This window comes from Aethalodelphis obliquidens, unplaced genomic scaffold, assembly GCF_003676395.1.
Source record: "Aethalodelphis obliquidens isolate GAN/ISIS:26980383/991018 unplaced genomic scaffold, ASM367639v1 scaffold19, whole genome shotgun sequence".
In the NCBI taxonomy this organism is placed as follows: Eukaryota; Metazoa; Chordata; class Mammalia; order Artiodactyla; family Delphinidae; genus Aethalodelphis; species Aethalodelphis obliquidens.
The window spans coordinates 16,546,036-16,573,690 of record NW_020837963.1 but is presented as its reverse complement, the minus strand read 5'-3'; the positions used below and the strand labels follow the sequence as shown (position 1 = coordinate 16,573,690).

The following is a 27,655-nucleotide window of genomic DNA, read 5'->3' as shown; positions in this document are numbered from 1 at the left end:
TTTTATGCAGTTTAAACACTTTTTGTGGACTGGATTACTTAGTTAATACCTCTCACCTCTACAGCAGCAGGAGTTTCAAGGGTTGGAGGAAGGTTGCCTAAAATTGGTGTCAGAGCCTCTAATTCATCTTCTTCTACACCACTGGCCACATCCACAAGATCTTTCCCAGTCACTTGATGATTTCCAAAATCTCGGTAGAGTTGCAATAAGTCTGGAGGTTTTGGAATGTTTAATCCTACATCATCCCATAGTTCAAAATCCTAAAAGATAAAAAAATAATAACATAAAAAAAATCTATGTGGCAGTTTTATCTTGCATTTTTGAAATTTATCTTTTTTTTAACAACTTTATTGGAGTATAATTGCTTTAAAATGGTGTGTCAGTTTCTGCTTTATAACAAAGTGAATCAGTTATACCTATACATATGTCCCCATATCTCTTCCCTCTTGTCTCCCTCCCTCCCACCCTCCCTATCCCACCCCTCTAGGTGGTCACAAAGCACCGAGCTGATCTCCCTGTGCTATGCAGCTGCTTCCCACTAGCAATCTATTTTACATTTGGTAGTGTATATATGTCCATGCCACTCTCTTTGTCCCAGCTTACCCGACCCCCTCCGCAGATCCTCAAGTCCATGCTCTAGTAGGTCTGTGTCTTTATTCCTGCCTTGTCCCCGGATTCTTCATGACAATTTTTTTCTTTTTTTTAGATTCCATATATATGTGTTAGCATACGGTATTTGCTTTTCTCTTTCTGACTTACCTCACTCTGTATGACAGACTCTAGGTCCATCCACCTCACTACAACTAACTCAATTTTGTTTCTTCTTATGGCTGAATAATATTCCACTGTATATATGTGCCACATTTTCTTTATCAATTCATCTGTTGATGGACACTTAGGTTGCCTCCATGTCCTGGCTATTGTAAATAGAGCTGCAATGAACACTGTGGTACATGACTCTTTTTGAATTATGGTTTTCTCAGGGTATATGCCCAGTAGTGGGATTGCTGGGTTGTATGGTAGTTCTATTTTTAGTTTCTTAAGGAACCTCCATACGGTTCTCCATAGTGGCTGTAGCAATTTACATTCCCACCAACAGTGCAAGAGGGTGCCCTTTTCTCCACACCCTCTCCAGCATTTATTGTTTGTAGATTTTTTGATGATGGCCATTCTGACTGGTGTGAGATGATATCTCATTGTAGTTTTGATTTGCATTTCTCTAATGATTAATAATGTTGAGCATTCTTTCATGTGTTTGTTGGCAATCTGTACATCTCCTTTGGAGAGATGTCTATTTAGGTCTTCTGCACATTTTTGGATTGGGTTGTTTTTTTAATATTGAGCTCCATGAGCTGTTTATATTATTTGGAAATTAATTCTTTGTCCATTGATTCGTTTGCAAATATTTTCTCCCATTCTAAGAGTTGTCTTTTCGTCTTGTTTGTAGTTTCCTTTGCTGTGCAAAAGCTTTGAAGTTTCATTAGGTCCCATTTGTTTATTTTTGTTTTTATTTCCATTACTCTAGGAGGTGGATAAAAAAAGATCTTGCTGTGATTTATGTCAAAGACTGTTCTTCCTATGTTTTCCTCTAAGAGGTTTGTAGTGTCCGGTCTTACGTTAAGGTCTCTAATCCATTTTGAATTTATTTTTGTGTATGGTGTTAGGGAATGTTCTAATTTCATTCTTTTACATGTAGCTGTCCAGGTTTCCCAGCACCACTAATTAAAGAGACTATCTTTTCTCCATTGTATACCCTTGCCTCCTTTGTCATAGATTAGTTGACCATAGATATGTGAGTTTATCTCTGGGCTTTCTATCCTGTTCCATTGATCTATATTTCTGTTTTTGTGCCAGTACCATATTGTCTTGATTACTGTAGCTTTGTAGTATAGTGTGAAGTCAGAGAGCCTGATTCCTCCCGCTCCGTATTCTTCCCTAAAGACCGCTTTGGCTATTTGGGGTCTTTTGTGTCTCCAAACAAATTTTAAGATTTTTTGTTCTAGTTCCGTAAAAAATGCCATTGGTAATTTGATAGGGATTCCATTGAATTTGTAGATTGCTTTGGGTAGTATAGTCATTTTCACAATATTGATTCTTCCAATCCAAGAACATGGTATATCTCTCCATCTGGGTGTATCACCTTCCATTTCTTTCATCAGTGTCTTATAATTTTCTGCATACAGATCTTCTGTCTCCTTAGGTAGGTTTATTCCTAGATATTTTATTCTTTTTGTTGCAATGGTAAAATGGGAGTGTTTTCTTAATTTCACTTTCAGATTTTTCGTCATTAGTGTATAGGAATGCAAGAGATTTCTATGCATTAATTTTGTATCCTGCTACTTTACCAAATTCATTGATTAGCTCTAGTAGTTTTCTGGTAGCATCTTTAGGATTCTCTATGTATAATATCATGTCATCTGCAAACAGTGACAGCTTTACTTCTTCTTTTCCAATTTGGATTCCATTTATTTCTTTTTCTTCTCTGATTGCTGTGGCTAAAAGTTCCAAAACTATGTTGAGTAAGAGTGGTGAGAGTGGGCAACCTTGTCTTGTTCCTGATCTTAATGGAAAGGGTTTCAATTTTTCACCATTGAGGATGATGTTGGCTGTGTATTTGTCATATATGGCCTTTATTATGTTGAAGTAAGTTCTCTCTATGCCTACTTTCTGGAGGGTTTTTATCATACATGGGTGTTGAATTTTGTCGAAAGCTTTCTCTGCATCTATTGAGATGATCATATGGTTTTTCTCCTTCAATTTGTTAATATGGCATATCACAATGATTAATTTGCGTATACTGAAGAATCCTTGCATTCCTGGGATAAACCCCACTTGATCATGGTGTATGATCCTTTTAATGTGCTGCTGGATTCTATTTTGTTGAGGATTTTTGCATCTATGTTCATCAGTGATATTGGCCTGTAGTTTTCTTTCTTTGAGACATCTTTGTGTGGTTTTGGTATCACGGTGATGGTGATCTCGTAGAATGAGTTTGGAAGTGTACCTCCCTCTGCTCTATTTTGGAAGAGTTTGAGAAGGATAGGTGTTAGCTCTTCTCTAAATGTTTGATAGATTCGCCTGTGAAGCCATCTGGTTCCGGGCTTTTGTTTGTTGGAAGATTTTTAATAACAGTTTCAATTTCAGTGCTTCTGATTGGTCTGTTCATATCTTCTATTTCTCCTGGTTCAGTCTCAGCACACTGTGCATTTCTAAGAATTTGTCCTTTTCTTCCAGGCTGTCCATTTGATTGACATATAGTTGCTTGTAGTAATCTCTCATGATCTTTTGTGTTTCTGCAGTCAGTTGTTCCTTCTCCTTTTTTATTTCTAATTCTATTGATTTGAGCCTTCTCCCTTTTTTTCTTGATGACTCTGGCTAATGGCTTATGAATTTTGTCTATCTTCTCAAAGAACCAGCTTTTAGTTTTATTGATCTTTGCTATGGTTTCCTTCATTTCTTTTTCATTTATTTCTGATCTGATCTTTATGATTCCTTTACTTCTGCTAACTTTGTGGTTTTTTTGTTCTTCTTTCTCTAATTGCTTTAGGTGTAAGGTAAGGTTGTTTACTTGAGTTCTTGTTTCTTGAGGTACGATTGTATTGCTATAAACTTCCCTCTTAAAACTGCTTTTGCTGCATCCCAAAGGTTTTGGGTCGCTGTGTTTTCATTGTCATTTGTTTCTAGGTATTTTTTGATTTCCTCTTTAATTTCTTCAGTGATCTCTTGGCTATTAAGTAGTGTATTGTTTAGCCTCCATGTGTTTGTATTTTCACAGATTTTTTCCTGTAATTGATACTTAGTCTCATAGCGTTGTGGTCAGAAAACATACTTGATACGATTTCAATTTCCTTAAATTTACCAAGGCTTGATTTGTGACCCAAGATATGATCTATCCTGGAGAATGTTCCATGAGCACATAAAAAGAATGTGTATTCTGTTGCTTTTGGATGGAGTGTCCTATAAATATCAATTTAGTCCATCTTGTTTAATGTATCATTTAAAGCTTGTGTTTCCTTATTTATTTTCATTTTGGATGATCTGTCCATTGGTGAAAGTGGAGAGTTAAAGTCCCCTACTATGACTGTGTTACAGTCGATTTCCCCTTTTATGGCTGTTAGTATTTGCCTTATGAATTGTGCTGCTCCTGTGCTGGGTGCATAAATATTTACAGTTGTTATATCTTCTTCTTGGATTGATCCCTTGATCATTATGTACTGTCCTTCTTTGTCTCTTGTAATAGTCTTTGTTTTAAAGTTTATTTTGTCTGGTATGAGAATTGCTTCTCCAGCTTTCTTTTGATTTCCATTTGCATGGAATATCTTTTTCCATCCCCTCACTTTCAGTCTGTATGTGTCCCTAGGTCTGAAGTGGGTCTCTTGTAGACAGCATATATATGGATCTTGTTTTTTAAGCATTCAGCCAGTCCATGTCTTTTGGCTGGAGCATTTAAACCATTCATATTTAAGGTAATCATTGGTATGTATGTTCCTATTACCATTTACGTAATTGTTTTGGGTTTGTTATTGTAGGTCTTCTCATTTTCTTGTGTTTCCTGCCTAGAGAAGTTCCTTTAGTATTTGTTGTAAATCTGGTTTGGTGGTGCTGAATTCTCTTAGTGTATGCTTTCTGTAAAGCTTTTAATTTCTCCGTCAAATCTGAATGAGATCCTTCCTGGGTAGAGTAATGTTGGTTGTAGGTTTTTCTCCTTAATCACTTTAAGTATGTCCTGTCACTCCCTTCTGGCTTGCAGAGTTTCTGCTGAAAGATCAGCTGTTAACCTTATGGGGATTCCCTTGTGTGTTATTTGTTGTTTTTGCCTTCCTGCTTTTAATATTTTACCTTTGTATTTAATTTTAATTTTTTTTTTTTTTTTTTTTTTTTTTGCGGCATGCGGGCCTCTCACTGCTGTGACCTCTCCCGTTGCAGAGCACAGGCTCCAGACACACAGGCTCAGCGGCCATGGCTCATGGGCCCAGCCCCTCCGTGGCATGAGGGATCCTCCCAGACCGGGGCACGAACCCACATCCCCTGCATCGGCAGGCGGACTCTCAACCACTGCACCACCAGAGAAGCCCTGATAGTTTGATTAATATGTGTCTTGGCATGGTTCTCCTTGGGTTTATCCTGTATGGGACTCTCTGTACTTCCTGGATTTGACTATTTCCTTTCCCATATTAGGGAAGTTTTCAACCATAATCTCTTCAAATATTTTCTCAGTCCCTTTCTTTCTCTCTTCTTCTCCTGGGACCCCTAAAATTTGAATGTTGGTGTGTTTAATGTTGTCCCAGAGGTCTCTGACACTGTCCTCAATTCTTTTCATTCTTTTTTCTTTATTCTGCTCTGCAGTATTTATTTCCACTATTTCATCTTCCAGGTCACTTATCTGTTCTTCTGCTTCATTTATTTTGCTATTGATTCCTTCTAGAGAACTTTTAATTTCACTTATTGTGTTGTTCATCACTGTTTGTTTGCTCTTTAGTTCTTCTAGGTCCTTGTTAAACGTTTCTTGTATTTTCTCCATTCTATTTCCAAGACTTTGGATCATCTTTACTATCATTATTCTGAATTCTTTTTCAGGTAGACTGCCTATTTCCTCTTCATTTGTTAGGTCTGGTGGGTTTTGCCTTGCTCCTTCATCTGCTGTTTGTTTCTCTGCCTTCTCATTTGGCTTCACTTACTGTGTCTGGGGTCTCCTTTTCACAGGCTACAGGTTCGTAGTTCCCGTTGTTTCTGGTGTCTGTCCCCAGTGGCTAAGGTTGGTTCAGTGGGTTGTGTAGGCTTCCTGGTGGAGGGGACTAGTGCCTGTGTTCTGGTGGGTCAGCCTGGATCTTGTCTATCTGGTGGGCAGGTCCACGTCTGGTGGTGTGTTTTGGGGTGTCTGTGGCCTTATTATAATTTTAGGCAGCCTCTCTGCTAATGGATGGGTTTGTGTTCCTGTGTTGCTAGTTGTTTGCCACAGGGTGTACAGCACTGTAGCTTGCTGGTCGTTGAGTGAAGCTGGGTCTTGGCGTTAAGATGGAGATCTCTGTGAGATCTCTGAGCTGGGAGGTCTCTTGTAGACCAGTGTCCTGACTTTGGCTCTCCCACCTCCGACGCACAGCCCTGACGCCTGGCTGGAGCACCAAGAGCCTGTCATCCACACAGCTCAGAATAAACGGGAGAAAAAAAAGAAAGAAAGAAAGAAGATAAAATAAAATAAAGTAAAGTGAAATAAAATAAAGTTATTATAATAAAAAATAATTATTAAGGAAAAATTTTTGAAAAGTAATAAAAAAACAACAAAAAAACGGACAAACAGAACCCTAGGACAAATGGTAAAAGCAAAGCTATAAAGAGAAAATCACACAGAAGCATCCACATACACATTCACAAAAAGAGAAAAAGGGAAAAAAAAAATGTATCATTTCCCCCAAAGTCCACCTCCTTAATTTGGGATGATTCACTGTCTATTCAGGCATTCCACAGATGCAGGGTACATCAAGTTGATTGTGGAGATTTAATCTGCTGCTCCTGAGGCTGCTGGGAGAAATTTTCCTTTCTCTTCTTTTTTCGCACAGCTCCCGGGGTTCAGATTTGGATTTGGACCCGCCTGTGTGTGTAGGTTGCCTGAGGGCGTCTGTTCCTCGCTCAGACAGGATGGCATTAAAGGAGCAGCTGATTCGGGGGCTCTGGCTCACTGAGGCCGGGGGGAGGGAGGGGTACGAATGTGGGGCGAGCCTGCAGTGGCAGCAGACGATGTGACATAGCAGCAGTCTGAGGCGCGCCATGCGTTCTCCCGGGGAAGTTGTCCCTGGATCACGGGACCCTGGCAGTGGCGGGCTGCACAGGCTCCCTGGAGGGGAGGTGTGGATAGTGATGTGTGGTTGCACACAGGCTCCTTGGTGGCGGCGGCAGCAGCCTTAGCGTCCCATGCCTGTCTCTGGGGTCTGCGCTGATAGCCACGTCTCACGCCCGTCTCTGGAGCTCCTTTAAGTGGTGCTCTTAATCCCCTCTCCTTGTGCACCAGGAAACAAGAGGCAAGAAAAAGTCTCTTGCCTCTTCGGCACGTCCAGACTTTTTCCCGGACTCCCTCCTGGCTAGCTGTGGCGCACAATCCCCTTCACGCTGTGTTCACGCAGCCAATCCCAGTCCTCTCCCTGGGATCCGACTGAAGCCCGAGCCTCAGCTCCCAGTCCCCGCCCTCCCCGGCAGGTGAGCAGACAAGCCTCTCGGGCTGGTGAGTGCTGGTTGGCACCAATCCTCTGTGCAGGAATCTCTCTGCTTTGCCCTCTGCACCCCAGTTGCTGTGCTCTCCTCTGTGGCTCCTGAAGCTTCCCCCCGTCCGCCACCCACAGTCTCTGCCTGTGAAGGGCCTTCCTAGTGTGTGGAAACCTTTCCTCCTTCACAGCTCCCTCCCACTGGTGCAGGTCCCTTCCCTATTCTTTTGTCTCTTTTTTCTTTTGCCCTACCCTGGTACGTGGGGAGTTTCTTGCCTTTTGGGAGGTCTGAGGTCTTGTGCCAGCATTCAGTAGGTGTTCTGTAGGGGTTGTTCCACATGTACATGTATTTCTGATGTATTTGTGGGGAGGAAGGTGGTCTCTGTGTCTTACTCTTCCGCCATCTTGAAGCTCCTCCCCTGAAATTTATCTTTTCCTTATTGCTAATATCCTTCTTTTTTTTTTTTGGCTGCATCAGGACTTAGTGCGGCATGTGGGATCTTCCATTGTGGCACACGGGCTCTTCGTTTTGGTGCTTGGGCTTCTCTCTAGTTGTGGTGTGCAGTTTTTTTCTCTCTCTAGTTGTGGCGTGCGGGCTCCAGAGTGCATGGGCTCTGCAGTTTGTGGCATGCGGGCTCAGTAGTTGTGGTACGTGGGCTTAGTTGCCCCATGGCATGTGGGATCTTAATTCCCTGAGCAGGGATCAAACCCACGTCCCCTGCACTGGAAGGAGGATTCTTTACCACTGGACCACTGGGGAAGTCCCCTTATTGCTAATATCTTGAAAATTCAACATAATCATAATTTTATTGTAATGTCAAAGTGTATGTTCCAATTGAGAAAACATCCTGGGAGAAAACATCCTCGTTCTAGAGTGTGAGAGGCACCACCATCTCGTACTTGGAAAATAGGGGAAACAGCGTCCTCAGTTAAGAGACAAGTGTTATTTAAAGCAAAAAGGATATTCTGAGAGAAGTTGAAAATACACAGAACGCTTATTTATAAAAAAAAAAAATTTCACATAGCACAACAGAAAGGATAGAAAGTAAAAAATCATAAAAGAAAGAACTGGTAGGAGGGAAGCAAAGAACAGTAAGACAATGATTGCATGCAGATAAAAATATGAGAAAACTATCAATAAATATTTACGGAGTTTTACTATACTTGCAGATACAGAGATGAACAAGAGATTCTTTTAGCCTCAAGAAACTTATAGTCTAGTCAGGGAGACAAGAAATAATTGCAGGTAATGATAAGTGCCACTAAGAGGGTAAAATCGGGGTATATGATCAGAAATAAAACAGGGCAAAAAGTTTTACACTTTGTCTAGAGACTAAACATGAGGAGAGTGAGGGCTCTATATAGCTCTGCTTTTAGGTCATTTGAAATTAGCACTAAATGTTGTCTAATGGTTAAAGAACAGGTTATTGATGAGCATTTCCACTGCCTTTCATAAAAAACAGCTTTACTGAGGTATATAATTAATACACAATAAACTGCATGATTTAAATCCACGAGCTAATTTAAAATGTACAATTTGATAAGTTTTGACATCTGTGTGTACCCCTGAATAGATCACCACAATCAACAAGATGAACTTGTTCACTCCCAAAAGTTTTCTTGGCCCCTTTGTAATCCTTCCCTCTTATTCCTCACAGGTGCCCTGTTCCTAGGCAAATACTGACCTGTTTTCTGTCACTGTATCATAGTTTACATTTCTTAGAATTTTTTATAAATTCATACAGCAAGTACTATATTTGTCTGTTTTTTTCCACCCAAATTAATGATTAAGGATTTTCAGACTGATCTGTGTTGTTGTATCTGTCAGCAGTTCGTTCCTTTTTGTTGCTGTGTAGTATTCTACTATAAGGATATATTAAAATGTTTTATTCAACCGCCTGCTCTTGTATATTTGGGTTGTTACCCTGATTTTAGCTACCATAAATAAAGCTGCTGTGAACATTGTGAAGGAGTCTTTGTATGAACATATGCTTTCATTTCTCTTGGATTTTAATATCCATGAATGGAATGACCAGGTCATATAGTTGGTGAAAGTTTTAACTTTTTAAAGAAACTGCCAAAAAGTGTTCCAAAGTGACTGTACCAGTTTGCATTCTCACTAGCAAAGATGAGATTTCTAGTTACTCCACAACTTTGCCAAGACTTGGTACAGTCTCAGACATTCTATTAAGTGTTATGGTATTCTCATTGTGACTTAATTTGCATTTCCCTAATGACTAAAGATGCTGAGCACATTTTTCATGTGCTTATTTGCTATCCATATATGTTCTCTGTTGAAGTATCTGTTTAAATTTTTTTGTCCATGCTTTTAAAAAATTGGGCTGTTTTCTTATTATTCAGTTTAGAGAGTTCTTTAAATATTCTGGATAAAGTCCTTTATCATATATGTTACTTGCAAATATTTCACCCAATCTATGGCTTACCTTTTCATTTGCTTAGAGTGGCTCTCAAAGAGCAGAAGTTATTGATTTTGATGAGAACAATTTTGCTGAAGAACACCATACTTTTGGTGTCATATATAAGAAATCTTGGCCTATCTTCCAAGGTTGCAATGAATTTTTTCCATGTTTTCTTCTAGGAGCCTTATGGTTTTAGAAGTTAAAGCTATGATCCATTTGAATTAATTTTTGTAGATGGTGTGAGGTATGGTTTGAAATTCATTTTTGGAGGTCTACAGATATCAAAATGTTCCAGTACCAATTATAAAAAAGACTGTCCTTTCTGAATGAAATTTACTTTGCATTCTGTCAGACATCAAAAGATCATCTATGCATAAATTAATCTCTTGACTCTCTATTATGTTCTATTGATCTATTTGTCTACCTTTATGCCAATAAGATACTGTCTAAACTACAATATCTTGAAGTCAGGTAGCTGAAGTCCCCCAATTTTGTTCTTCTTTATTAAAGTTGTTTTGGCTATACTATGTTATTTCCATATGAATTTTAGAATAAACTAATTAATCTCTACAAAAAACACTGGTGAGATTTTGATTGGGATTGCACTGAAAATACAAATCAATTTGCTGAAACTGACACTCTGACAATATTGAATCTTCTGATATATGAGCACAATATATCTCTTCATTTATGTCTTCTTTACTTTCTCTCAGCATGTATAATAGTTTTTAATGTATAATCCTTTATCAGATTTATCCCTAAGTATTTCCTATTTTTTGATACTTTTGTAAATGGTATCTTTAAAAGTTCAATGTTTATTTGTTGCTAGGATACAGAAATATGATTCACTTTTGTTTACTGATCTTGTATCTTACAACTTTGCTAACATCATGTATTAGCTATAGTATCTTTTTTTTTTTGGCCCTGCCACATGGCATGCAGCATCTTAGTTCCCCAAGCAGGGATTGAACCCACACTCCCTGCAGTGGAAGCGTGGAGTCTTAACCATTGGACCGCCAGGAAGTCCCTATAGTATTTTTTTTATGTAGTCCACAGGATTTTCTACATATACAATCATGTTACCAGTGAATTTAGAGTTTTATTTCTTCTTTTCCAAAATGTATGCCTTTTATTTCTTTTTCTTGCCTTGTGTTGGCTAGAATCTTCAGTATGGTGTTCAGTAGAAGTAGTGAGAACAGATATCCTTGTTTTATTCCTTATCTTTTATCATTAAGCATGATGTTAGTGATAGTTTTTCTGTAAATATCTTTTATGAGATTGAGGAAATTCCTCATTTCTTTCAAGTTTTTATGGGAAATGCATGTTATGTCAAATGCTTTCTTCTGAGATAAGATTTTTTTCTCTTTTAAAAAGTTTCTTAAAATGGTGAATTACAGTGACTGATTTTTGGATTAAATCAACCTTGCATTCCTTGGATAAACCATTTGGTCATGATGTATTAGCATTTTTACATATTATTGGATTTGATATAGTAAAATATAGAATTATATAGAATTTCTGCATCCAATTCACAAGGAAAATGACCCTGTATTTTCTTTGTTTGCAATGTTTTTTATCTGACTTTGATATCAGAATTATTCTGGTCTCATAGAATGAGTTTGGAAGTATTCCCTTCTCTTCAGTTTCTGGAAGAGTTTGTGGAGAAGCGGTATTACTTCTTCCTTAAATGCCTGGTAGATTTTACAAGTGAAGTTATCTAGACCTAGAGTTTTCTTTGTTGGAAGGTTTTTAAGTACAAATTCAATTTCTTTAATAAATACAAAGTTCCTCAAATCTATTTCTTCTTGAATGAGCTTTGGCAATTATCTTCTTTCAAGAAAAGTTGCTCATAACATTCCCATTTTATCCTTTTAATATGAGTAAAATTTAGGGACTTCCCTGGTGGTCCAGTGGTTAAGTCTCTGTGCTCCCAATGCAGGGATCCTGGGTTTGTTCCCTGGTTAGGGAACTAGATCCCGCATGCCGCAACTAAGAGCCCGCACGCGACAATGAAGGTTCCGCGTGCTGCAACTAAAGACCCAGCGCAGACAAATAAGTAAATAAATACTTTAAAAAAGAAAAGAAATCCAGTGGTATATATTTAAAAAATATATAATAAGTAAAATTTATAGTGATATAACCTTGCTCATTCCAGATTTTGATAATTTGCTTCTTCTCTCTTTTTCCTAATGAGTCAGGCTAGAGGTTTTCCAATTTCATTAACCTCAAAAACTCAGTTTTTTATTTTATTAGCTTTTCTCTATTGTTTTCTGTTGCCTATATCATTGATTTACACTCTCATTTTTAATATTTCCTTTCTTCTGCTTACTTTGGGCTTTGCTTAGTTTTCTTTTTCTAGTTTCTTAAAGTAGAAGCTGATTTTCATCCATTTGAAATCTTCCTTCTTTTATATTATAAACATTTTGGTGTCATAAACTTTCCTGTAGCTTTAGCTACATCCTGCAAATTTTGATGGTTTTGTTTTCATCTTCATTCAGCTCAAAATACTTCATAATTTCCCTTTTGATTTCTTCTTTAACTTATGTGTTATTTGGAAATATTTAAAATCCTCTTAAATACTGACTTGCTTTATCACCTACATCTATTTAATAGATACAATATGATCTATTTTGATAAGTGACCCATACGTATTTGAAAACATGTATTCAGCTATTGAAAGATGAAGTTTTATAAATTCTACTTATGTAAAGTTAGTTGACAGCATAGCACAAGTGTTCTATATCCTAAATGATTTTCTATTACCTTATTCTATCAATTATTGAGAGAGCCAGCTTGAAATCTCCAGTAATTTCTGCCTTTTAATTGTAAGGATAGATCATTTATATTTAAAGTGAGTATTGATATGGCTGGGTTTTAAATCTGCCATCTTGCTATTGTTTTCTGTGTGTGCCATCTATTCTTTGTTCCCTTTTTCTTCTTTTTCTGCCTTCTTTTTGGCCTCTCAATGTTTCTCATATATTCAACATATTTCTTATTCATTGTTTAGTTGATCATTAACCTAAATTTGTGATAAAACATGATTAACCTGAAATATAATCACAGTATAACATTATTTATATTAGGTAAATATTAGTTTAATGTCTTTTATATAGTTGAGTAAAACTACCATTTAATAAAGAATAACTATATATTTTATTAAATTTAGTTTTTGCCAAATACATTACAATAACTGAGGGAGTAACTGTACTGCTATCTTCCTTAGAGAACTTCTATTTTTGCTACTTTTATTTTTGCTAAATGATCCATGGGATAGTTTATGGACCAATGGGATATACCTGATTTAAAATGATAGCCTCCTGATTTCTATACAATACACTCCTTGGTATTTACTTTACTAAGGTACAAGATTCAAACTGACCTATTCGCACTAAGAAGTCAAAATATTCCAGAGTTACGAGATAACACTAAACAAAGCATCATTTCTTTTCCTATAAGATTTTATCAGTAAAATAATGAGGTTCTAAGATTGGCTCCTATTCAGAGACACAACTTATATTCTCTTATTCAAAATATTCTCTCTTAAATGCTGTTATCTATCATCTTAATTATTATAGTGTTACTGAAGAGGTTTTAGTTAAACTGAATTTATAAGTACACATTAATCTGTGCTACTAAGTAAATGTTTTAAAGTTAAAAAAAAAAAAGCACATTTTATAAATACATGGAAATATGAGTAGATTACATAGTTATAAGGGGAGTTGTAAAAAGCTCCCTGGAAAGAATGAGAAGTCTTTATGTAGAAAGAGGAAATCTATAAGCCAACAGAATACTAGACTGGGAAGCCTTATGGAATTTTACAATATGTACAACTTTTCGAAAAACTAAAGAAACTAGATAAAAGAGAAAATAAGTATATTATAAATTAAAAAGGAAACAAATCGTCACTTATTAAAAAAAAAGAAAACCAAAAAGAAATTGTACCTGATCATCATTTTCATCTGAAAAGGTTATTGATGTCAGCTTGTAGTTATTCTTCAATAAAAATTCATTGACTAAGAAGTTTAGAGCTCTCTTTTCAAGAGGTTTGATTGGCTCCTAGAGATAAATAAAAGACAGATACAATACTGTAAGTCTTCTTCCTTCAATACTTGTGCTACCATTTCATATGGAAGATACTTTTAGATCTGTCATTCACCCACCTGAATTTCAGGACTTGATTTGTAATTTTTTCGTTCCTGTAAAGGAACTTCGTGTTCTGGTGGAAGAAAATATGAATAATATTTTACTATTTTACATTAGAAAATATCTCAGCTACTTCTACATTGTCAAAGTAGAAAATGTCTCAAAAAAGTTTATGTACACCACCTGCAGCCTTTGTCAGGTTGGCTCGGAGGGCCTGAATGGTCTCCTTGGCTTTCCGTAGTTCAAACTCCAGGACTGGACAGGGATTTGGAATAAACACACACAGGCATCCAACCAAGAAAAGGGAAACAAAAATAAAAAAATAAAAAGCAAGGATGGGTATGAAAAAAAAATACAATTTGTATTGAAAACAGAAAGCATGCAATCTTTATGAAACTTGTGAACGCATGCAGCAGAGTTGATTTGCAAGCAAACTGGTGAATGTTTTCCATAGTTTTAGAATACAGGGGACTACTGATCAAATGTTCCAGCTGTCTGACAAGGAATAGCTCTATTTAAAAGTAAAATCTATGGCATACTCTCCTTTAGGTAAATAAAAATCTTAGTAATTTAGGTGGTTGTGTTTCACTCAGTCTAGGTAAGAAATGTAATGGAATGTTTTCAGGTGACATAATTTTAGGGGAAAAGACAAAAATTAGATGAAGTCCTAGCAAATACACTTAAAGAAAATCTTAGGATTAAAAAAAATGTATTTTAAAATGCATTATCTAGAATAATGTTATAAATCAACATACAGAAACATTAGTGAATATAGTCCTTCATTAAGATGTTGAAAGAACAGGGTTTAAATATTTAACAAATGTGGGATGCCTATCAATTTTTCTACAAACAAGTATGTCTTCTATAAACAAGCACAGATATGTTAAACATATATCTAAAAAAAAGTTCTGAGGGGGTTATTTTAGGTTTCATTTAAAGCCAAAGGATAGAAATAGTTTGTCTTTTAATTTACAATTAAGATCATTCTAAAGCAAATGATTGAGTACAATTCTACAAGTGTGGTAATCTAAGGATACTGAGTAAATTTAAGTAGAATTTCAAAGTTTCTGACAACTCTTCAAATAGATATTTGTTCATAGTAAGAGGTACTAATGAAACTTAAAGATTTCTCCTATTACCACAGAGTCTGATTATAAGATAAACATGAATACTGAGGAGACATTTTAATGAGCTCTTTAAAATGTTTCATCATGAGCAAGATTTAACTATATGTGTCTTTGCTGGGAATTTTCTTTAAAATATATAAATACTGCTCTGAAGAAAAAGCAAGCTTAGATGTGGGGGAAAAAAGCCATTTGTGTGAAGTAAAGCTCTGAGAAAATTAAGTGATCTTTGTCACAATTGGATATTTAAAAAAATTATAATTTAAATAGTTCTGCATAAAAATTAGCAAATTTAACACTTTAAAGATGCATTTTTTCCTCATTGACTAATAAACAGAATAAAGAAGATGGCAAATGAAATGCTATCAGAGACAACAAGGCTATAAAAATATATGGAAAAAATAGAATTCACTCAGTTTGCATATTTTCATTAAAAACTTAAGATGTAACTGAATCACATCTGGTACATTAAAGCCAATTATTTTGATGCACAGAATTTCCCTGCAGCAACACGGAAGCACAACTAAAAATCAGATGACATGTATGTGACTATTTCTTTTTTGTTAGTCAGCAATGCTGATCTGCAAATATTTCTGTGCAACAAAGTTAAAACATTTCCTAAAACTCAACACTTCTGGAAACTCTTAGAGTTTGTGTTTAAAGTCAGACTGCACACATTCAATGTGTTAGGTAAGTACAGAATAGGTTTACTTTTCTTTTTATTTCAAAACTTTAGGTAATTTATTTTGATTTAAAAGCACTTAACTATACCACAAGCAAAATGAGTATACATATTATGCTTCCAGAATCACTTACAATTTACTAACATATTACAGAACAATTGCAGATCAGAAATGCCCTGCACCAGAATGAAAGAAATATGAAAAAAATAAATTTAAAAAAAACTGGTTAAAACACAAACTGTGAAAAAAACTCAGATTCAACTGGTGAAAGTTTAGGTGACCAAGAGCAAAACACTAAATGATCAAGGCACAGAAAGCCAGAAAAACCCATGTCAGACGGCAAGAATTGATATTTTTATGCACATCTACACATACATTGCCAAATGTCATTAAAAGGTACCAATGCTCTGGAAAGATAGTGCTTATCAAAATGAATTCACTCTGCTGCATGTTTCTTAATATACAATATAGACTTTAAAAGACAAAGGCATATCTTTGAAGCCATAGCACATCTCTGTAAAGGCACAGTATGATCAAGTATTTGCAGTTATGTGAGAAAGTTTCACAAGAAAGGTCTGAACAGCTATATTTACACATATATAAATTTGTCACTTCTTCATTAAAAAAATATTGGATTAAATCTCAAAATTTATTATCCTGTAAAGAGATACATTGTACCAAGCAACCTCCAAGTATTTTTCAAATATTATAATTCTTCATAAAAATGTTTGAAGAAGTACATGTTTTTAAAAAACACTGTAGGAAACAACTACCAGCCTGCTCACTCCACTATTCCAACCCTCCACTAGCCCAACCCTGCTGAATGCAATTTTATTGGAACTAAAGTAATCGCAGACATAGGTATATTCTAATACTGCATATTACAATCTTACCAAAATATTTAATGACTAAGTCAGTATAAGCAATTCTAGATTAGTTGAGATAGTTATTTCCTAAATAGGGTTGGATAATACTGGCATTATATCAGGGGTACTTGAGAGCGTCAAGATCAGGTGCTGGTGACTTGGGATATATACAATTGACCATGTCGAGACACCAAAGGTGCAGTGTTAAATTTCAAAGCAGAAAGAAATATTGATTCTTTGTTGCCCCAACTAAATATATTACTAATATTATCTTGAAATATTTGTTAGTCTTACTTCTTTTGGCACAAAACTCAAAATAATACATATTTTAGATCTTTCCTGTAATACTGATCAGAATATTATAGTGGTAATAAAATACCATTTCCCCATCCTTAATACTTATTTTATTATCCCAGGAAAGGTTCTAGGAAAAGAGGAAAATTCTCATAAGAATATGAATTAGAATAAAAATAGATTCCTAAAATAATACAAAAATCCCCAGGCAGTACCATCACCACTCCTTCTGGGTTTAGAGAATGCTCCCTGCCTATTACAGACCTAAGAAAGGTAGAGGACTGTTACGCATGACCTAGCAAATAGTGAGAAATAAATGAACGGAAGCAAGATGCAATCTCCGTGGTTTGTAGACATTTAGTTTTCTATATTCTTCTGAGGGGGAAAAAAATTCCTCCTCCTTAAACTTTAAAAGAAGAAAATTCTTCCCATTATTGTTCCTCCTGCTCAGGTTCTCTTACAGATTCCTCTATCATTCATCTCAAAGTTGGTGTTTCCCAGAGTGTCCTCCCTGGTCCTTTTCTTATTCTATATACTGGGATGATAAACATTTCACTCTTACAGTTTTACTCTCAACAGTACTCTTAAGATTCAGAAATCTTTAAACTTCTTCCCCAAGATAAACAGGGCTACCTGTTTATCAACTGGACATGCCCACTTGAATGTCTCATAAACTTTGAATTTGATCCTATCTAAATGAACTTCATCATCTTCCTCTCAAATCTGTCTTCCCTCCTCCTGCAGTATCTCTTCATTAAGGGCACCACTATCTACCAAGAGGCCCAAATAAGAAACCTGGAGATTACTCTTCACTTAGCTCTTGCCCTTACTCCCACATTAATTCAATGTCAAGCCATAATGATTCCAGCCCTTGAATCCTAAATAACCATTCATCTCAACTGTCTCTGCAATTGTCCTAGTTCAGACCTTTATGACTTATATAAATTTTAACAATTTACAACTCACATCAAAGGCTTGTTGCCCTTAAAAGGCTTGTTGGAGCATCTATCCTATTTTAAATCATACAAAACCATAAATAAGATTTAAGTAAAGTTGAAAATAAGAAAAACAAAAAGTACTGCAAACAGGAGGTAAAGATATTTGTACTAAGGAAAAATATATTATAATAAGACAGATAGGCTTATTTAATCCTGATAAAGCTGGATATGTATGCTGCAGCCCAACAGCTAAGGAATGAGAGGGCTACTGATGATGCTTCTTACCCAGGGGGTAAGGCCAGGTTAACCCACAGGCAAAAATTTGAATTTCATTTTAGAATGTTTACTAGATTACGTAGGCTTAAAAAGGCTTCATATGTCTACTTTGTTGTTTATTGTTCCCAGAACAGTATAATACCTTGAATATAGAGGACTCAGCAAATGTTAGTTGTATGAATGGGCATTCCAGTACTTGATGCCATATCTAATAAATCTAAACATCAGTGATCTTACCAGCATTCAGTAGTGTCTTTCCCTGCAAATTGGAAAGAACAGTTTCTGCAGTTCTCTAGATCCCAATACAAAAATTAAGGTATGAACTAGAGAAGTAATACAGTAACAGGTAGAGGTATGAGAACAAATAAAATCAGAGACTCTGATGCTAAAAGATGGATCAGGTGAACCTGAGACAGGGATACAGATGGTTCTAAAATCAACAAGTTCCTTATCACTAGTTCCAAAGTACTGAACATTTATTTGTATTACAGATATAGACAGGTTTTAGTACAAATTCCTTGATGGCAGAAACTCTTGTCTATTTCACGCGTCTGTATCTAGCGCCTAACATAATACCTAATATGTAGCAGATGCTCAAAATGTCTAATTAAAGAATGGCAATCCCAATATCTAGAACATAGATGTCCCTTGCTATCTTGAAGAAAACTTGAAAATTTAACAGCTACACTGTATGTACACTGTACAGCTTTGTTTAATAACATATAGAAAGGCTTTTACTAAAAAGTCAGTTAAATTAAGCTCATTTTGGTTTGGTGTCTACTAAATTCAGAAGTGGAAAATATTTGAAATGAAATGCTTTTGAAATTTTACTTTTTTGGAAAGAAAATGACTATGTTGAAACAGTCTTGTATGGGAAAGATAAGATTCTGCTATCCACATGAATGTACCGATGAGTCAAAGCTCCAGCCTGGTACTTAAAGATACATCGTGAGCCCTGGAATAAAAACCTATATGTTCACATCTTGATTTTGCCCTTTAGCTATATGGAGGCTACTGGGAAAATTTTTCAATCTTGGTAAGCTTTTCAGTTTTCTGATCTATAAAATAAGGATATCATGACCTATCTTGAAGGATTGTTAACAAGGTTAAATAAGTATTTTATATAAAGCAACCGGAACAGTGCCTGGCACAGAGCAGGTGCTCAATAAACATTTGCCCATTTAGAGATCTTTTCCTCTTTAAAGGAACACCTGTACAGACTTGAAAAAATAACCAGATATTTAAATTTAGGGAAAAGATGATAAGAATGATGCTGAACCCACATGTAGTAGTATATATATGTCTCATAAACAGCAACAGTTTATTAAAGGCTGGAGCAGACCCTACATTTGCATCGTGGGGCAGCGGACTCAATATCTGTATTATCTATAATCTCCTTCTGCCCAAGACTGGTATACGAAAATAAAAGAGATTTTTATTCTTTCTCAGTGAGGTTTATACGTGATCCAATGATAGATGGCAGGATAATTATCTTTTCTGGATTGTTCATTTTTCGATTAGTTTCTAAGTTACTAGCAATGGTTAGCAAAGAGCCAAAAATTTTTTTGTAAATGGGAATTGTGATTAATTGAAATTTTCATCCACGTATCACACATTTGGTTCAATAATAGGCGATGGCACAAGAGCATTAAAAGTCTAAATGCCATTCTCTTGGAATAACATACATTTCCTTCCCTTTTCCAGTGAAGATGGAAGACAGCATTCAGTTACTCATTTACACTGAAGTATAGTTGATTTACAATATTGTCTTGAGCTTCAGGGGTACAGCATAGTCATTCGATTTTTTTGTATATTATATTTCGTTACAGGTTATTACAAGGTATTAGGTATAATGCCCTGTGCTACAGAGGGCATTGTTTATCTATTGTTTGTGTAACTATTGTTGTTTATCTATTTTATGTAGAGTAGTTTGTATCTGTTAATCCCATACTCCTAATTTGTCCCATCCTCTCCTCCCTCTCCCCTTTGGGGAACCATAAGATTGTTTTCTAGTCTACAACTCTGTTTCTGTTTTACGTTGATATATAGATTCATTGGTATTATTTTTTAGACTCCACATATAAGTGACACCACATAGTATTTCTTTCTCAAGACAGCATATATTTATACATTAGCATTATATAGTAAGCAAAAATTACTTTATCTCCCCAAACTTAGAGATAAGAATATGATCTTTAGATTAAAAATATAAGGTCAAAACTACCAAATATTTAAAATATTCACTCTTAGTTATGCTTAGTTATAACATATTGCTTAATTATAACATCTTGCTTCTATATCATTGTTCCCCCTAATTAGAAATACTAAAATACCTAAATACTGAGAATAATGATGAACCTCTTAAATTTTACTAAGTCTAAAATTTAGGTTTTCAAACAAAAATTAAAGGGAAGAAAATAATTATGTGGTCTATTTCTGGGTAGAAGTTATTTTCTGATACATAACCATCTGAACAACAATACAATATACAAAACTAAATATATTTGGTTAGTCTCTAATAAACCAAAATACCATGCATTTAATACCTAACATATAACAGAAAACACAGAATAGCTAACATTTACTATATAATTAAATATAACAATGCCACTTAACAAATGATATAATTAGTAGGATAAGTCTGTCCTAAAATTATTCAAATAATTCCCATTTGATTTGCTAATTTTCAGACAGTACTGATGTGATTTCTTTTTTGATACAGCTTTCAATTAATAATGCTTATGACTAAATCATGACTTGATATATGGAGCTGCATTAAACTCTTCCAATGACTTCTCCATTCAATTGATAATGCTATTGTTCTCACTGCTGAATCCTCTCTTAGCCTCTGTTGAACTAAAAACAATTACATCATTTTTTTCCCCTAACTCAGGGAAGAGATTAGGGAAAGAGAGATTTTTTAAACATTCAATAGCTCTATTCTTGAGTTATAAATGAAAACCACATATTGGAATGTCATTTTAACCAGGTCAAACCTCATCCTTCATGCTAAGAGGTAGCATACAGTGCAGTCAGTTGTGGGCTCTGCTGCTGGGTTATCTGCGTTCAAGTCTTAGCTCTGCCACTAAAGTCTTAATAATCTCTGAGTGCCTCAGTTTCTTGGGGAGGGGAGGATGATGATAATTCTATAACTCAAAGAGTTAATATACATTTACAACAGTGTCCAGAATGGAGCAAGTGCTATATAAAAATTAGCACTCACTTTTATTCATAATGACTATGACAGGCAAACATTTGGTAGGTTTTAACAAACTTGTCCCAGTAAATGGAAGAAAAATATTTCCCTCACAGGCTCCCATCTGTCCCACGTGGCATCCTTCCTGTGCCAGGTGTGCCCACCATTCTGGTGGATTAAAATACCTAACTGATGTCTGTCTGCTTCCCATCTATCTCAGAGTCAACGTCCTATGAAAACTACAATTCCAATAAGACATTCAAAAATTACTTCAATAACAGACAGCCACAGCCTTGAAGCACCAGAAAAGTACCAGTCACTTGACACCTGAGGAGCCAGAGCTGCTACACTGGTAAATCCCAGGGTGGACCCCCAGAAGAATCCAACTGGCCTCATTTGATGTGGGCAGAACACAGAGGGTACAAATTGGTTTTCTGAAGTCCCTACAGATCCAGTGGTGATGCCTAAAAGGCAGAAATGGTGGGAGGATGGAGAGGGGAAGGAGATTGGAATGAGAAACCAAGCAACTAATAAGGATGTTGGCCTTCTTTTTGGAATGGGCAAGGTCCTGGAGGCCCCTGATGGACCAAGCATTAACCCTTTATTTTCTGGATCACAGGCAAGTCAAGAGAAGTTTCTGGAGAGATGCAGTGATGGCCAGGGAGCATCCAGGGAACCAAGCAAAATTTTATTCACCAACCAGCATAGAAGTATTTAAACCAATTTTAACAATCAGTAGAGCTGTATTGGTATATAACACATGAATATTACTCAGCCCTGGTTTGGAGGATAAAAGGAATGAGGAGGCCAATGACCAACTAACTTTGTACTAAACCATGGCTAACTTAAACCTCTTTTACACCAGTTGTATAACTACATGGTTGTAAACTACTGGCTACAAGCAGAATTCAGCAAACTGTAGGTGTGCATAACCAAAAATTCAGAGCACCACTGGAAAGAGCAGTTGGGGGCTGGGATGTTCCCTTCAGCCAATAAATTAGTAACATAACTTTGTATAATAACTATATCAATATATTCACATATCAAATTATAGAAAGAGGAGAATTCTTCAAGTCATTTTATTATTTCTGGAATGTCCAAAAATCCAAATCTGTCTTTACAATCTTACTCACCTGCCACTCTCTCATCCGTTTCCCTGTTACCATCATCTGAATATCTTGCAAAGTCTAAAGAATCAAGGGTACTGATGCTCCCAGCTCGATCTGTAATAAACCAAAAAAAAAATAGAATTAAACAGATTTTTATTTAACTGCCAAAATAAGGGATTGGAAATCAATTAGCTAAGATTTTTTTTTCCAGTGAATAAACTGTGACTCTAAGATATAGGAATTCTATTAAAACAATAAGGTAAAAATGCTCAAACCAATTAAGCTACTTTGAAGTAACTCATGTTTCCCTGCCCAGATCTCTAACTAACTCCTGAATAATGGACACACAGGATATAATGCAAGCCCAGCTAAGGACAACAAAACTGTAAACAGTTTGAATTTTATTCCAAGTACAATGGAAAACAACAAAAACACATACATTTTTGGAAAATCATTTTGGCTGCTGTAAGGAAAGTGATTTGTAGAGAGACCAGTTAAGAGGCTACTATGTAAATCAATTACACTTTAATATAAAATAACAATTAAAAAAAAAGAGGCTATTAGAGTCATGTAGGTGAGAGATGATCACATTTGGCCTAGAATAGAGGTAGTAGAAATGTGAGAAGTGTTCAGGGTTATTTTTTGATGTAGAACCAACATGTCCTGGTAGTGAAATGGATGTGGGTTTAAGTAAAAGAAAGTAAACAAGATAATTCCTAAAGACTTCATTTATTGAATTTGTAATATGGGATGCAAAAGGCAAATGAAGGGGTTTCAAGAGTTCTGTGTTTTAAGTGCATGGTGGTAGTGGGGAGTGTCCCTAGCTTTTGCCAGATTTTTAAGTGTCCCTAAACAGAAAAACACGATGTAAACATTCTCACTTAAAGGAAGAAATCAATGCTGATACTCACTAAAGGAGATCTAGTTAGCTAATGCAAAGAAGGGACAAATGAGAGGCTAGGTCAACTCATTCTATTAAATCATGCTACTTACATAGTGTCTACTGTTTATATATTGCTCTAAGGAATAGATTATCTGTGTTTAGAAAGCACAGTCTGGACAAATGAATGCAAGTTACAGAAATAAAGATTTGAACTCCACGTAGGGCTCCCTCACCTCCTTTTAAAACAATTAGTACATGCCAATAATTGAAATGGTTGACTCTTCAAATACAGCTATGTCATTATCAATGTACCACTTATCTTTAAATTCCTATTAAGTGAAATTCTATATATAGTACTCTTCTGAGAACACTGTTTCTATTCACAGAAGCATTTAATTCCCCTGCAATTTAATTATATCTGATAAATAACAACTTGCTATTAACTTAAGTTTTAAGACAGCATAAACAAATAACAGAAAATCAAGTATTACAGTACCATTCATTAGAGCATAATTTATTTTAAGCATAAACCAAGAAACACCAAATAACAATAGTAACCACAGAAATCTAGAAAGTTCATATTAAATATAGGCTGAACTCAGGAACATTACTCAGCAATTAAAAAAAAACTATTGAGATATATGCCACAACATGACTGAATCTCAATGCTTTATGCTGAATGATAGAAGCCTTACGCAGAGTATATAATGTATAATTTCATTTACATGAACTCTTAGAATAGGCAGTAGTAATTTATGGTAGAAAAAAATCATTATAGTGGTTCTTGGAGTGGGGGGCTGAAAGGGGTGGGGACTGACTGACCGGAAAGGAGCATGAGGGAACTTTCTGGGGTGACAGTAATGTTCTATATATTGACAGGAGTTTGGGTTATCATGAACTGTTAAGTATGATGTTGGTTGTTGATTCTGGATAAATATTTTTCTATTATGTTAAGTATCTATCTAATGTTAGTTTTCTAAGTGTTTTCTAGTATTTTCAATCACACATACAAGCCTAGGTTAGAGTATTTTCAATCACACATACAGGCCTAGGTTAGAGCCTATTTGATCACCATATATCATTCCTCCATTATACTGTTACTATTTCTCTAAAAGTTTCAAAGAAATCACCTATGCAATAGGAAGAGTTCTTGGGGAAAGCAAACACTGCTTAATTTTTGACTTGGTATTATTATGGCCATTGAAAAATATATTCTAATTATTTTTTTTAGTTCCAAGCCAACAATTTTATATTCTCCAAGAAAAAAAGTTCTAATGTCTTTTTAACTAACAATAACTATAGTATCATAAAAGAAATCTCCTAATTTATTAAAATTTATTCCATGTCAGAAAAAAATTATAGAAGGAAGTAATTTTCACTTTGATGGGGCTAACGTATAACAGATTTTGTACATAAAATGTACTTTGGAATTTAAGACTAATAGGTAATATTACAGCTCCTAGACAAATATGCACAATTCTTTTCCAGGGCAAGCACATGCCTTTCCAAATACTCTAATATAAAAGAGGAAGAGTTTGGAAAAATTAGCCTCTTTTATTAAGAAAGAAGCTACTACCACTTTCTAATATAAAGTATACCACAAAGCCTTTCTTCAAATTCCAAGATTGTGTAACTTCTTAGTAATTCACTTTACAACTCAGAAACCGAATGATCAGGGACTTTCATCATAGTTGGCAAACAAGTAAAACCTGTATGTAAGTTTTACTAGGTCTGAAAACTAAAACCATTATACACAGTGTGACTATAAGGCATGCAGACTGACTTTATAAATCACATATGAGAGTAGTCTTATTTATATATACATTTAATCTTTTAGTACTAATGACAGAAGGTAACTTTTACGATAGTTAAAAAAATGAGTTTCAGACCCTGGAAAAGGTATCTTTCATGGAAATTATATAGCACTTTAAAAGCTAAGTGTACCAGGAAAATTGATCAGCTCCTGACTGGTAAAGAGCATTGGTTAATTCAGTGAACATTTAGTGAACAACTATAATGTACCAGGTTACTGACAGGAAGCTACAATAAAATACTGAATAATAATTTTTAAAGGTTATAGATATAACTGACTCCAAGAAGTAGAGTTAAAATTTTTCAATACATACTCCTCTCTATACTGCTTGAATTTTTTTATTTGTGCTTTGGTATTTTTTCCCCAAACACAGTTAATACCTTTTATGATATGGGCATTTTATAATTAAAAAGTCACAAAAGTACCCAGTTCACAGTTAAAGAATAGGAAGAAAAATAATGTCAAGCAATTAGCTTTAAATTCCAATTTGTTTAGTAAAGATCGTTTACTGAACCATGCCTGTGTCATGATAAGTAACAAAGAAAGAAGTATATAGTATATAAATTTAATAAACAGAAATATAACAAATTTACCTTAAAAGTAATTATATCTAAATCTGAGGTCATGCATAAACACTTTAATATGTATCCACTTAAATTAAAAATGGATCTTAGGAATCTGTCAATGGCAAAACATTTATATTTTCTGATCCTCAGTTCTTCTCTAACACTGGGACTCACTTCACTGACCCCTATGTTCAAAATATTTGAGAGCTAGAGGGAATCTTAGAGATAGTCCAACCCTTCCATCAACCCCAGTTTGATGAGAAAACTGAACCGTGTATTCATTCAATGCATATTTACTAATCCATGGTAGGGAGTAGAAAGATAAAATTCAATAAGACTTGGTTCTTGCCTTAATAAGTTTATAAACCACTGTAGTTTCGTGCTGTAAACAGATAACGATAATAAAGTTAGACTACTTTATGTTAAAGGTTAAGCAAATTAATCTGTGAGCAAGCTAGGGGTACAATGTAAGTCTCCCAGTTTGCAGTCCACTGTCTTTTCTGTCACAAGATTACACTGAGTTAAATGTCAAATCAAAAGACTTAAACTTAGGAAGAGGCTTGAACACTGAAATTTTATTGACAAACTATTCACTGAAATTAAAATTTCTATAATGCTGGATGATTTTACCATATGAACAGCTATCAGGTTAAAAGGAATATTATTATTAATAACAGCATTAGTTATTATATTGAAGATTTTCTGACCACTTATTCTGTGCCAGATATTTTTCATAGATAACCTTATTTAACCTTCGTGACAGCTCCCTGCAAGAGGAGTCATTACCTTCCATATTTTACAGTAAAGGAAACAGAGACTGTCCCAGAGATACGCAGCTAGGAAGTAGCAGAGTAAAAATATGAACTCAAGCTCTCTGATGCCAAAGCCTGAGCTCTAAACCATTAGTTCCCTTGAACAATATGTAAAAGCATGCAGGTTCAGATCTCCTAGATTCCAGCTAAGTTGGGCTTGATACCGTGAAAGGCCTCAGAAAGATCAGCCTGGACTCAACTTTCCTCAGGCTATACAGGGAAAAGCTAATTTCACACGGAATATTCCAAACCTACATATTTATAGGATCCCATTACCTAAAGATCATTTCTTTAACATAACATCAACATTTTTTCAAAGCCTTATTTGCCAGGCACAATATTACGCACTGGTGACAGAAAGATAAATAAAATATGGTCTCTTTTCTATACGCATGCTAAATAAACATTTATATATTGCCTACTTTAGGCATTTGTGCCAGGTGTGAAAGAAGTCAAAGATATATGAGACAGGAACTCCAACAAACATCTTAAAAAAAATCCAGTCAGCTAAAACATTAACATATACAAAAATTTCAGTAATACTAACACAGCCACAAGTTTCCATATAATTAATCTCCATAAGTGAGACAGACAAAAAATACCACAAGTTCAGGGGATTTAGAGATCACTATGTGCTGGAGAAGCTTCAGGGAGAGGAAGGAACATAAACTGGACCTTCCCTTAAGGATATACAGAATCTGGAAAAAACAAAAGGAGGATGGAGGAAAAGAATTCCAAGAGAAGGAAAAATAATATGGCCAAAGGCACTGAGATAGGAATATATAAAACATGTTCAAGGGACATTAAGTAAACAATGTGAGTACACCAATGGTTGGTATGTGACAACAGGGTTGAAAAGGTAGGAAGAAGCAAAATTACAGGGAGAACTTTATGATGCACCCTTATAATAACATATTTCAAAGTCATTTTTATCATATACTATGCAAAAATGGGAAAAAATAAAATTCCTAAAAAGAATTAAATTCTTGTTTCTGCAATATATAATTTTGCTAATAAAAAAAGAGTTCAAAAAAGTTGCCTTGGACAGCAGAAAGCAATGTTAAAAGGTTTTAGCCGCAGTGACAGGAATGAATAGCTTTTAAAATCAATTAAGAATAAGGATGGGGCTTCCCTGGTGGCGCAGTGGTTGAGAGTCCGCCTGCCGATACAGGGGATGAGGGTTCGTGCCCCGGTCCGGGAAGATCCCACATGCCGCGGAGCGGCTGGGCCCGTGAGCCATGGCCGCTAAGCCTGCGCGTCTGGAGCCTGTGCTCCGCAACGGGAGAGGCCACAACAGTGAGAGGCCCGCGTACCGAAAAAAAAAAAAAAAAAAAAA

At 35.5% G+C, this 27,655-nt stretch overlaps 1 protein-coding gene across 6 annotated transcripts in view; it reads right to left on the bottom strand.

The window, feature by feature from the left end:
* The window catches only part of RELCH (RAB11 binding and LisH domain, coiled-coil and HEAT repeat containing), a 120,785-nt gene that overhangs the window by 79,525 nt on the left and 13,605 nt on the right, over positions 1–27,655 (bottom strand). For all 6 annotated transcript variants that reach the window (XR_003435293.1, XM_027118694.1, XM_027118691.1 and 3 more), the window contains exons 2-6: positions 22,270–22,359; positions 13,943–14,014; positions 13,777–13,832; positions 13,559–13,672; positions 57–260 (exon numbers count right to left, since the gene is read on the bottom strand). Coding sequence is in view for 5 of the 6 variants with exons in the window: in XM_027118694.1 (XP_026974495.1) it covers positions 57–260; positions 13,559–13,672; positions 13,777–13,832; positions 13,943–14,014; positions 22,270–22,359 (536 nt within the window). In the remaining variant the exon portion in view is untranslated. The remainder of the gene's footprint in view (positions 1–56; positions 261–13,558; positions 13,673–13,776; positions 13,833–13,942; positions 14,015–22,269; positions 22,360–27,655) is intronic.